This window comes from Paramacrobiotus metropolitanus, unplaced genomic scaffold (assembly GCF_019649055.1).
Source record: "Paramacrobiotus metropolitanus isolate TYO unplaced genomic scaffold, Prichtersi_v1.0 Parri_scaffold0000098, whole genome shotgun sequence".
NCBI classification, from domain to species: domain Eukaryota; kingdom Metazoa; phylum Tardigrada; class Eutardigrada; order Parachela; family Macrobiotidae; genus Paramacrobiotus; species Paramacrobiotus metropolitanus.
Genome location: NW_026570318.1, coordinates 430,105 through 442,997, shown reverse-complemented (window position 1 = coordinate 442,997; position 12,893 = coordinate 430,105). Strand labels below are relative to the sequence as shown.

At 40.7% G+C, this 12,893-nt stretch overlaps 1 protein-coding gene across 2 annotated transcripts; it reads right to left on the bottom strand.

Moving 5' to 3' along the window:
- Positions 1-5,262: 5,262 nt before the first annotated feature.
- On the bottom strand, positions 5,263-12,538 carry LOC129596910 (uncharacterized). Of its 2 annotated transcripts, XR_008691494.1 has the most exons (8): positions 11,146-12,538; positions 8,855-11,074; positions 8,286-8,708; positions 7,961-8,192; positions 7,491-7,528; positions 6,755-7,182; positions 6,288-6,583; positions 5,263-5,638 (listed from the first exon to the last, which is right to left on the bottom strand). XR_008691494.1 is itself a non-coding variant. In XM_055494315.1 (3 exons), exons 1-3 carry the CDS (start codon positions 6,816-6,818, stop codon positions 5,537-5,539), a joined length of 462 nt encoding a protein of 153 aa, XP_055350290.1. In that variant the 5' UTR covers positions 6,819-7,026; the 3' UTR covers positions 5,291-5,536. The 2 variants fall into 2 exon arrangements, 1 of the variants encoding a protein (XP_055350290.1); XM_055494315.1 differs by lacking the exons at positions 7,491-7,528; positions 7,961-8,192; positions 8,286-8,708; positions 8,855-11,074; positions 11,146-12,538 and having other exon boundaries at positions 5,291-5,638; positions 6,755-7,026.
- Between the last annotated feature and the right edge of the window lie 355 nt (positions 12,539-12,893).

Genomic DNA, 12,893 nt, shown 5'->3' with positions numbered 1-12,893 from the left:
GATTGCTTTGCGTTTAGCGTAATTACTAATTAATACGTACACCTTCACGACTCCATTGGTTTCGTCCATTATAGGGGATCCCCGTGGTCTCGCCCGCTGGCGTTGTGAACGCGTAATTGGATGGAAAACAGCGCGCCTTCTGGAGGGACCCTCGGTTGCAGCAATAGTCCTCGGCGTCTGCCAAATCATTGGTTTGGCGCTCTTAAGTGTACCCAACGAACGGTGCTTTGTGGTTGGATTCTGGTTGTTTGTTCTTGGGTTTCTTTCTTTGGTGCCCTGCATGTACTTAATTGGGTATTACCTCCGCGTTCTAATCAGTGTACTTTCCTGGTAAACCAAGACTTTGGTTAGCTTAATTATAATTCTAAGCAGGAAATTAAATTTTTTTATTAATATATATAGTCTGGTTATTTTTGCGCAAACAGAACTTTGCATTCTGATTTTAATGATTACTCCAGTTCCAAAACCGGAAATGGAATTTTGTTCTGCTTAAATATTTTTTATTTCTTTCTTTTTTACTCATGCTGCACCGACCTAAACACTTTGAGCCAGAAGCGAAGATCCTCGATCTGGAAACTGACGATAGTTGCTACGAAAAACGCAATTTAAAATGGATGTCTTGCAAACTGATGCAGCTGTACCGAGTAAGGTCTAACACCCCATTGAAAATGTGGATGAATCTGTGGGCGGGAGAATACGGCTCTTTCGCAAAGGAAGAATTTACTGGATAAAACAAGAAAAATATGGAAATAGCCAAGAATAATCCAAGAAGCTGATCATTTCCATAGGAAATGCATGAATTCTATACCAGCAGCCACAGAAGGTGGCTTGCTTTATTCATCAATCGCACAAAGTGACACAACTTAAACAGAAAGCATAAAGTTATGATGAAAGATGCACTAAACTGTGTTGTGTATAAAAAATTAAAAACTCATACTGAAAGTTCTGCGACAACGCTTTGCTTTACAACTTTAACTTGCAGTTGCAGCTTATTTACAAATTAATGCGTAAAACTATTTACCGCTATCTTACTGCGTAAAAATTCCAGATGATGAAAATGTTGCTTGAAAAAAACATTTACAGGTTAAAATCGGTGTTGGCGTTTTAAAATAACCAACTACCATATATCAAAGAAGTACCCGTGACTTCTCTGCATCAAATGACTAAGAACTCTAAGGAATACTCAGCCGTTGATCGGAACTTTCCGTTACTAGGAACGTTCTGTTGCTCGGAACAAGAAAATAGTTTTCATTAATTATCAACAATTGCTGGCAACATTGGATCCCGGTTAAAATTTTATCTGCAGCTTGTGTTTGAGGAATGAATTATGAGACCGAAGCCGAAACTCTCGCGTATACTGGATACGGTACTTCCGGTGATTTAAATACTTACTCATTTGATGTTTTCTGACTATGAAAGCATAATATTATTTCACAAATTGAGTTCACGATTTAAATTTAATCAATTTGAAACAACTACATAGGTTTTGCCAACGTGAAAAAGAATTTTCTTAGTGAAAGACTTCCAGAATTTTGGTTGGCAAAGTGTTCACATCAGGCATTTGTTTCACGAAAGACTTAGTTTCAGTTGTAAAATTACTGCTTGGAATTTTTGCGTTACAGAGTTCAAACTGCGTTATCATTCTAATGCGCTAACGTCTATGGAAAACCGGAGATTTCAAGCGGAAATAGTAGCATGATTAACACTTTCTTTGTAGTTTGTAGTCCACAGAATATGGTCGGCATCGCAATGATAGTCATTAACGCGCACAAAGCTTATGCAAGTGACTCACTCTTCCGGTAAACCTCAGGTTCGATCGGTATCGACTGCACCGCTGATCACTCGATCCATGGTATGTAGTGTGTACAGTTTTAGTACGGCAGTAATAGTATATTTGCTCTACGACCTAGGTTTAGTGCTATATAAACGTTTTGGTATTTTTAATGTTCTCATTGTCATGCTGAAAAGCAAAAGAGTTCTACTACTGAGACTATGTCTAGATAAAACTCGCCGCTGCTTTCCACTTACTTTGTTCATACTTTGTACTTACTAATTATACTTACTTAGTTACTTGACACTCACTTACTTATCTTCCACGGAAATGAAGATAATTTTTGTTTTCACTGCGTTTTCTTTGGTGGTGGCGTTTACCAATGCGGCGGGTTGCACAGCAGGTCTTGACTATTGTGGATACTCTCTCCGTCCTCTCGGTAAGCTTTTGCCAGTGTTCGAAACAGCAGCAGCAGCGGAAATTCCGCGGAAATTGCACTATTGCAGCGGAAATTCCGTTTAGCCACCAGTGGCTAAACGGAATTTCCGCTGCAATAGGTCTGTTTTTTAAACCTCAGTTATTATCAAATGCCAATTTCATATACATACTGGTAGGTCGGTATCCGCGCCGTTTTTATTCGTTTCTTTCGAATTCTTTGCTGCGCGCTCAACAAAGCACGTTGATTTTTTCTTTCGCTAACACAGTTCACTAATCATAAAAAGAAGTAGAGACATCACTTGGCTTTATCAACGCGTGAAGTTTGCTTTAGAAAAAAATAATGAAGTGGATGAAATGATGTGATTTTTTTGCAGGTTATGACATGAAGGCGCATGAGAATGATATGCTGTTCAAATGCACAAATGGACACGATTTACAATGGCTGCAGTCATGTAGTGTCTGCAGTACCGGCGGTCATGTCGGAAGGAGCAACTCTTGTGCGCCCGATCTCGGCTAAAGGATTTAGCATATGAGATGGTTCTGGTGAATTGCTATTGATACCATTGTTTAATTACGATGGCAGTATGTAGTTTTTCACTTGAAGCTTTTCCGATGATACCAGTGCGTTGCACGAATAAAGTATTGAAAGTGTCGAAAATTGAAAGTATTAACGTATTGTTTTCCACCGGTGTGATCCAGTAAAATTGAATACAATTTTGATTTTTTAGAGAATGTTTTTATATCGAAGCTGCTGCAGCATGTAGGTACAGTTCCTATAGTAAAAACAGTAAATTTGTGACATAATCCTTTAAAATACAGAAACGTTCGGACAAGTGACACAGCACGTCAAGAAACATACGAGTAATATACAAGACTGCTTAGATCGATACAAATCACAATTATGACGGCTCAAGTTCAAAAAGTACTGCAAGTATTAATCGCATTTTGTGTAGCCAGTGTAGGTGACCTTCCAGCACCTACGCATGACCTTTTTGGCATGCTGCGACAACGACTTCCGGCAACCGAATGCTCTGCCGATGAAAGCAGTATCGTGCAGTATCGTGCAAGATAATCGTCACAAATGGGGACACAACCAGACGTCTTCCGACGTTCAAGGAATTTATCAGTTGAACAATTAAAATACAAACATGGCTGAGTCTGGTGCGTTTTTATGGACCAAGTAAGAGTCCATAAAGGGTATCTTCGGAAATATGATAAATGCAAATACAATCTCATATGGAAAGCGTTAATGGTAATTTAGCGTAATTTTAGCAGCGCAATTTGCCACGATTAATACATTGTGGCTTAAGTACGTATAATGACATTCACAGTGTCAGCGTGGATGCTTTCACAAGATTGACAGAAGATTACCGGCCAGTGCTGGTATATGTCTAAATATGTATATGGCACACTTCGAACACAACAATTTTTTATGACTTCCAGGTCGTAGTCCAGTAGCCACCGTAGTAACCTGTACACATCATATTCTGTTTGTCGACTTCCGAAAATCTTAGTAGTCACTCTTAGTCTGGGTAGTAACCTGTAGTTTCCTGTAGTCCCGGTTGTTTACGTAGTTTTCTGTAGTTTCCTGTAGTCTCGGTAGTTTGCTGTAGTCTCGGTAGTTTACGTAGTTTTCTGTAGTTTCCTGTAGTCCCGGTAGTTTACCTAGTTTTCTGTAGTTTCCTGGAGTCTCGGTAGTTTGCGTAGTTTGCTGTAGTCTCGGTAGTTTACGTAGTTTTCTGTAGTTTTCTGTAGTCCCGGTAGTTTACGTAGTTTCCTGTAGTTTCCTGTAGTCTCGGTAGTTTACGTAGTTTCCAGTAGTCCCGGTAGTTTGCGTAGTTTTCTGTAGTTTCCTGTAGTCTCGATAGTTTGCATAGTTTTCTGTAGTTTCCTGTAGTCCAGGTAGTTTTCTGTAGTTTCCTGTAGTCTCGGTAGTTGCGTAGTTTGCTGTAGTCTCGATAGTTTACGTAGTTTTCTGCAGTTTCCTGTAGTCAGTAGTTTACGTAGTTTTCTGTATTTTCCTGTAGTTCCGGTAGTTTACGTAGTTTTCTGTATTTTCCTGTAGTTCCGGTAGTTTACGTAGTTTTCTGTAGTGTCCTGTAGTCCCGGTACTTTGCGTAGTCTTCGGTAGTCTCGATAGTTTGCGTAGCTTGCTGTAGTCTCGGTAGTTTTGCGCCTACGTATACTACAAAGACTACCGACACTACTCGGAGCCACAAAAACTACAAAACTACAGGCGACTACGCTGGCTACACGAACTAGAGTTATTACAGGAAACTGCACAGGCTTCCGAGACTACTGGTGACTACCGAAAACTACGCAAACTACCGAGACTACTGAGACTACGCAAACTACCGAAGACCACGCAAACTACCGAGACTACAGGAAAACTACACAAACTACCGGGACTACCGAAGACTACGCAAAGTACCGAGACTACAGGAAAGGACTACGCAAACTACCGGGACTACACGAAGCTACAGAAAACTACGCAAACTACCGAGACTACAGGAAACTACAGAAAGCTACGCAAACTACCGGGACTACCGAAAACTACACAAACTACCGAGACTACGAGTTACTACAGGCCACCCGCACAAAATAATGAAAATGCAGGTAACTACGGGCATGGCGGAAAAATATTGTTATTGTATAAACAGCCTTTGCGAATACATAGGCTACAACGGAAAGGTGCACTACATCACCTATGGATGGCCGTAAAAAAATGTCGTGTTCGAAGTGTGCCATAGGTCCATATGTCAATCTTGCGGGGAATCATCTGGAACAACTGGACTGGAGCGCGTTCTACCCATTAAGAGAATCATTGGAAAGTTTCTTTCAAACAGCGTTATTTATTACAGCGCTTTGGCGCGCAACTTCGGGTTACAATTTCAATGTGAAAACTGGTAAACTTACTGAACTCCAGTGTCCTGCGTTAAAAATCAAATAATTATTTGTTTTGTTTTTGTTTCTGCAAAAGGCATACCCATGTACTTTGTACATATGGAGATACATGTACATACAATGTTCAGAAAATGGAATTTTTTCAAACTTTAAAATGAATCTTGGACAATATGTATTTTAAAGTTTCAAAAAATTCTTTACTTCGGCAATGCTTGTACAGCTTTTTTTCTCGCGACAATCAGTTTTACGGTTTGTGTTGCAGTTATATCAAAGATCAAACGATTTTAAAGTCGTGCGAGGAAGGTCGTGAAATTTTTTTTAACATTTGGTAAAACACAAGATGAAGCATGTCGGTTATCTTTCTGTAGTTTTAGAAGATGATGTTGGCTGTCCTGGAACTCAGGGAGTGAGAATAAAATGCATTCACACCTGGGAAGAGGAAGTGATTGTCCGATTAAGACCCCAGATAGTCCACCAGTGGCCCTTGCAGATTGCTTGATACTTGGTTCCGGGATGGCTGTCCATCTGCAAAAGATGAAATAATGTCATTAATGTAGCAGCATTACAGCAGTTCCCGTTATATTTTCCTCGATAGAAAGTCTCACAGGATGACACCAAAAGCATTAATACAGAATACTGATAAAACCGCGCTTATTTCAAAATATCTTTTTTTGGAACACGTTATAAATAATGTCTGGAATTTTGGGAAGCTCTCAAGTAGTATGAATTACGGAAATAATATTTCGTGCTAGTTGTGAGCTTTAAAGAATTATATTTACTCACGATTACGAATAACCATTAAAACTCTAAGGGAAAACTGATGCAAAGGACGTAGAATTCAATAATCCAGTGATGATAAAATAGCATTCCCTTTACAGTTTTTGCGAAAATCACGTGCACAGTACATACTAGCTAACCACCTTCGTACTTCTGCAGAGCTTTCAAACTCTCGCAGTTTTCGAAGTCCTAAATGTCATTAAATTTGAAATAAACAGTTGTCAGCTGCAGGCATTATACAATCATACGATTCAAGTACAGTATTCTAACTCAATCCGTGACCTGACACTCGACGGTACAAGACAATTGGCCTATCGTCCCGCCGGTGTTGACGCGCTCAGTTTCTAAGATTTAAATTCTAATGCTTTCAGATAGTTTTGTTGGCCTTTTGACTTACTGATATATGAGAACCACAGGAGCCGCTTGCGACCACCACGTGCCAGTAATAGTTGCTGTAGCGGCTTCTTAGGCTTCCAATGATTCCATTGGTAAGTGGCTCCAGCGACTGATAGTTGTACAAATTACAATAGTAGGTCACCCAGTGCTCCGCGTCAAAGAACATTGTGCCGGTCATGTCGGTCCAGCCCCATTGTATACTTGTTGTGGCTCGATTTGATTCCGCCGAAATCGGTTCAGCATTCACGCCGGAGTGAGCGCCCATATGCTCGTTTCCAGTTAGCTTGTGTTGCGCCTCTGCAAAAGATGTTATGATAGATTGATAGGCATTACACAAAAAATTAAATGTACTTTGTGTAATGCCTACGTATCTCTTTTGAAAGATACGCAGATATTCTCAAGATACACAAAATTCTCACAGATACTGCATGCTGTTCAAAGCGGTTTTTTCCACCCGCTAGTACTTACCTGATGCGTGCCCAGCCGCGAATACAGTCACAACAACGGCAAATAAAAGCGTTTTGGTACTCATTTTTCAACCAAGCTCAAGCAAAATTAAGGCACTACGGCGGAGAAAAAAGTGAGACGACAGCAGCGATTTCGTAGTGTCGCAACGCTAGAAAAAGCACAATACTTGCAGTAGACTTCAAGTGCTTCCGAATATTCCACGCAGAATCAGTCAGTGCTTTATAGTCGCTTTGCAGTTGCCATCGTCATTATGTTAACAAAGACGAATACAGGTTCTGCTTTGAAACATAAACGGTATCAACGTTTTATCAGCCATGATCCCAGTTATGCAGATTGCAACGCAATAGCACACGGAAGTGACGAAGTGCCACGTTGCTGATGTAGTTTTTGTCATTTGTTCGTAATACAAATGTATCGCAATGTAAGGTCTGCAACAACAAATCTTTCACTACATTCTTCAAATTATTAAGCGTTGTTACAACGTCGTTATTATGGCAATAAAGATAAATTGAGCAAATCATAGAATTCGTACCGCTTTGTTATCAAAATACTATTCTAGAATGAGGAAACAGTCGAGCGGCATTTGCACCGATAATCACTACAATATTATTTGCTCCTTACAGCTTTTATTATATATGTACTGCTGTTAGTGCTAATATTACTTTGCTACAATTTCTGCTGTATTGCTTCTTCACAAAAATACTAAGTTACTGATCGAAATATCGCTCGTCATCACCTTCGATTTTGGAGGTGCATCAACGCAGAATACAATATCTGCAAAAATACGAGAGATTATATAGAATTACCGTATTACAGTACAAAGTAGCCTATCAATATGTCTTCCGCTTTTTTGTTTTCTTAGTACTTGTATTTGCAGTACTCCCTGCCAACGTTATATTAACCGACATCTAAATGACGTACATAAATAACGTATGTGATATACAATAGAACGTTTGCAATAAATAACGTATAAATAATGTATGTTTCGCTATAACTACAAAGAGACATTCCAAAAAGATTTTTTCCTAAGTTGCATCTCTGTTACTTGAAGTAATGCACAACCAAATATCTTTTGTTGCCTAACCCATTATGGAAGGAGGGCTGTCGATGGAAACTTATTTCGTATATTGCCTGTTTTGCTATGCTTTATAATTAGGCTCACAAGTCAGAGAAATACGTTCAGAAGGATTTATCATGAGCACATACAGTATTGAGAGAAAAAATCTAAGAACTGTTCGCGAAGGAAAGTCAATATTTCTCGGTATTCCACGGTCAGTGGCGCTGATCTGGTTTTTGGAGATGGCCGTGCCCAGGGCGGTGACCGGGTAGCAAATTTCAGTCATGCATAAAAGGAAAGTTCTCCCGGCAACCGGTCATTAAAGCAAATAATGCCAGCGTCGGAGGCCGGGCCGTTAGCGGGAAACAGCTGTAGAGCCGCCTACACGTAAAAAGATCACCAGTAAAAATTTATACAGAATTAATTCGAAACTGAATACTGTAATGAAGAATTCATTACTGGCTTTTGGCTTACAATGTTCGAACGTGTTCTCCAGCAGCGCAATAGAGGTTGCATAATCGGAAGCAATGTGCGCTGCATCATAAGTGAATTGTACTGGTTTTTCTCCACAAACCATGCTGAACCAGACAGATGCCCGTGATAACTCATTGACGAAATCCGCTGTGACGTTCTTCGCCCAGCGCACCAAATTTTCTACATCGCAACACCCGCAACCATGGATAGCTTCAGCGGCATTTTCGCGAAGGCGTTGTAGCGAAAGTCAAAAAATCGTGAACTGGAGCTATCAAGACCGATGTTGTACAGAAGCCAGTCAGGAAGGAATTGTAAGCGGTTTCCTCGCAAATCTAGCGCCCGAAGAAGACTTGCATAAGTGTTCAAGCCGGTACGGGTTATCGTCTTCAGTCCTGTTGTTTGGTGATTTAAATTGAGGATCTCCTACAATGTAAAAACATGCTTAGTCACGAAAACGCAGACAAAAAATTAAAATTTCTAGAAGTTCTAAATTCTTGAATTAAAAACAAAATTCAGTTAAAAATGTTAAATTCAGATTAAACTTTATTGTAAGTTTTGAAAAGGAATACCAAACAGTCTTTTAACGGGTAAAGTGCGCTCCAATCGAATTGCTCCAGCTGATTGTACCCAAGGTCGAGCGCAACCATCACCGGTTGATAGCTGCTTCCGTCAGTCAAACCTTCGAAGGCATCCGCGGTGATGCTGCGAATGTTGTTCTCGCGAAGATCCAAGCTCCGAAGGTCCGCTAATCCAGCGAAAAATTCCCGATCAATATACCCAATCTGACTGTTTCGAATCGTAATAAATCTGATGATGTCTTTATTTTCACTTAGAAAGCGGTTGAGAGGAATGCGGCCGCCATCCGTTGCGTTGAATCCGTCAAAGGAAACACCATATGTGGTGAATCCGGGGCGGCGCGGCAAAGGCGTCACATTCGGCGATAATCCGTAGCAGTAGGCGCCGCGTTGAGAATTACGGCAGCTGAAACTGACACCTTGTGCCGATGCTCTGATACTGGAAACGTTCAGCGTGTCCATAATTAAGCTTGTAAGCTTCTGCATAGCACTCAAGGTCATTGTATCGGTTATAGGCGCAGTCATGATTGGTTATTTCGCTGGCGCCGAGAACGTGCGCTGATTCAAACGCACTGAACAGGATGGCAGGTACTATAAGCTGCCAACGTCGCGCAAGCGTCGCGCGCATTGTAACGAAAGAAGGAAAACCGGGTGGCGAAAGTGTCTAGAACAGAAGTCACTGGACAGCTGTTCATTGAGAGAGCGTCTTTATAAAGACGTTTTTGGGTTTTGCTGTGTTCATCGTGTCCGTGACACAGCAAAAGCGGCGTATGATAACTGCTGTTTCACTTAACTTTAAAAGCGAGCGAAATTACTACTGTTACATAGCCAACTTTTGTCGATAGCTGAAAAATAATCAAGTCTTTGCTGATTATCGTATTTGTTAATCGTCTTCTTCGATAGCATCATAACACAAAATAGAATTACAATTCCTGTTATAACGCGCAATGTAAGCGTTTATTTACATCAGCATCCAGGTTCTGCGTATTACAGTACAATCCAGTTCATTAGAAATAAATAATTAATACTAAAATACTTGTTGATTCCATTCCCTTAATGCAGTAATAGAATAAACAAGCCAACTAAAAATAAATAAGCCAAATAAGTAAGAGCTACGATTATCCGTGAATCAGTTGTTTGCTGTTTTTGAGATCGAAAAATAATGTGAATGGAAATAATATTAGTTTGTTCATACCCGACGCTCAGACATTTCGTGCATTTGCAACGACCAGAAATATTACTTGACAATGAACACAGCCATACATTTCAACTGAAATAAATATTAAAAAAGCTAGAAAATTGAGGGCTATAATTTGAAAAGATACGTTAAAAACCGGATAAAAGTATCACGGCACCGTCTACTTGGCGTTGAGAAGTACTCCAGCACCAGTTTCTTAGATCGCCGTGGCTGGCCTTCTGATACAAATCCATGACCGTTATGGCAAACGGCAACAATGGCTTTGGGCAACGGTACATCCGGTGCGTAGATAGTAGATTCCGCTTCGTGCAAGATGTATTCGTGGATCGCTGCAAAAGTCACGCGGCAGTCCAAAGATTCGTCACTGCGAACTGTGACACCAATCGCGGCAGTGGCGGAGTCGTTGTTGTGTGAAAATACAAAGACTCCATCTGTACAGTTAACCGACACAATGTCTCCTTGCAAATTGGACCCACTGCAATTTTTCCCGGCGCTTAAAGAAAACTCGTGTTCGACTACTAAGTCGGGAGCAGCAACTTCTGCTTCAGTGATGAAATTGTCGTTGATGTAGCGAAGAAAATGTGTGAATTTATCAAAGCATTGAGGATATAAATCGGTGCGGAATACCAGTTTGCTAGCACCAGACGTTTCCGGGTCACGTGTGTTGATGCTAAAGAGCCGGTTTCGACATTGGACCTGGATGATATCTTGGCGGCCAGTCATCGGTTCCGTCCGGGGAGAGATTTCCAGCATTTCCAGCACCATTAAGTGGAGATCGTAGAGCTTGCTGATGCAGCTGAATGTTCCGTCACTAGAGAAAATGGCTTCGGCGGCCGTGGCACGAAACAGGTCAGGTTCCGAGAGTTGCAAACGGCCCGCGGAACAGTTGATCTTGAGCGAGTTTCCATTTTCGCAACGAAAGTCGGTATTAATTACGTGGGTATTAGAAGATGGTGATTTAAAAGTGGAAAGGACGGTGATTATTGGCGGCAACTTGGTTGTGGTTTTGCTTTGGCCTGCATTTCGTAAGATTTAGAAACGGCTAAATTTTGAAACACTTGCTCGATTTATTGCCTAAATATATTACAATGCTCGAACGAATTCCCCAGCGTCGTGATTGGGAAACCATGGTTGGCTGCCACTACACTGGGGTCATTAGTAATTGTCCTCACGAACATCCCGCACTTCAAGCTGAACCAGATCAACGGCGGCGAAATTTCGCTAGAAACATTCAGCGTCCAGCGCACTAAATTTTCCATGTCGCAGCAACCACAACCAGGATTCTCCTCGGCAGCATTTTCACAAAAGGCATTGGAGTGAAAACTGAAAAGGCGCATGCTGGAATTCTTCAGGCCAATATTATATAAAATCCAGTCAGGGATTGATGTTAGACGATTAAATCCCAGGAATAACAGCTGGATAGACGTTTGAAAGGTGGATCCACTGTGGTATAAGTTGCGCAACCCTGGTTGTTGATTCACGAGACGGAGGGTCTCCTAAATATTTTTCGGAAAGGTATCTATTCTGGCTGCTTCATAGCAAGAAAATTTGAATTTGATCAAATCCAGCGGCCTTCTTTGCTGCTAATTTCTCCTTTGGAGTGGGCCGTAGCCCCCAAATTGCATGTAAAGCTCGTAACCTCGTTATTTCTATACACATTATAACGATACCGGAAGTAACAACTTACCAAACAGTTTCTTAATGGATAAATTACGCTCCAGTCGAATTCTTCAAATTGGTTATGCTCCAGATCTAAGCTATTTAAAATCGGAAGGCCGTCCGTTAAACTTTCAAAACTATCGGCACTGATAGAATAAATATCGTTGTGACTCAAGTCAAGGGTGCGCAGCACTGAAAACCCAACGAGAAAGTCTCGGTCGATGTTATTAATATGGCTATTTCTAATCACCAAAAACTTTATGATATGTTTATTGTTAGCTAGAAACTGGGTGATGGGAATCCTGTCAGCATCAGTGGCAATTAATCCTTCCAAGGTCATTTTATATAACACGCCTAGAAACAGCAGAGCAGACACATTCCGCGGCAACCCGTAGCAATATGTGCCTCGCAGGTTACACCAAAAATAAACCATCTGCACTAGAGCCGAAATTTTTGAGACGTTCACCGCCGCCATCATCCTAAAGATATTGGTATCGCAATGATATTCGTTCCAGCCGTTTGTGTAATTAGAAATGCATTCACAGTTGGCAGAAGGAACTTGACAAAACTGAAATGTGCTGTACAACAAATATACCAATACGATTGTCATGCAGTCCGGTGATCTTGCAGGCGCCATAATAGTGAATAAGGAGTACATTACACATATTCCATATTACAAAAACTGACTAAAAATATTGCTAACATTGAAAGCTATCCGAGAGAAATTTGGAGAGAATACATAAATTTATTAAATTGGCAGCGGTTTATATACGAGCTTGAATATTATAAGACATACTTGCAAACGACAACAGAGCACCACAGCGTTGATTATCGTTTTATTTGTACATGGCTGGATTGCCAGTGCAACCGTACAAATAGAGCAGATGGAAATTTTATTTAGTGACTGTCTTTACGTATAAAATTTCACTATCGAAATTGCTAATCTTTTCCGATAGCATCGGCTAACTTTGGCAGTCTGAATTATTGTGTAAGCTCGACTGAAAAGTAGCCGACATAGTTTCGGGTTAACACAGGAGCTACACGGTGCAAAATTAACAGCATCCGTAATTATCAGCGATAGCGCGGTCATCGGCTTAGAAATTAAAAATTTTTCTGTTAATGGATCTTACTACTTTTTAGATAAACATCATTCCTAATACTCGCGTCAACATTCTG

What these genes read in the sequence shown, in the direction of transcription:
- LOC129596910 (XM_055494315.1), bottom strand. Translation starts at nt 6,818, where the DNA reads ATGAGTACCAAAACGCTTTTATTTGCCGTTGTTGTGACTGTATTCGCG. An exon ending in CGCGGCTGGGCACGCATCAG is followed by an intron (nt 6,584 to 6,754) that starts GTAAGTACTAGC and finishes CATCTTTTGCAG; the next exon opens with AGGCGCAACACAAGCTAACT. An exon ending in CCTGTGGTTCTCATATATCA is followed by an intron (nt 5,639 to 6,287) that starts GTAAGTCAAAAG and finishes CATCTTTTGCAG; the next exon opens with ATGGACAGCCATCCCGGAAC.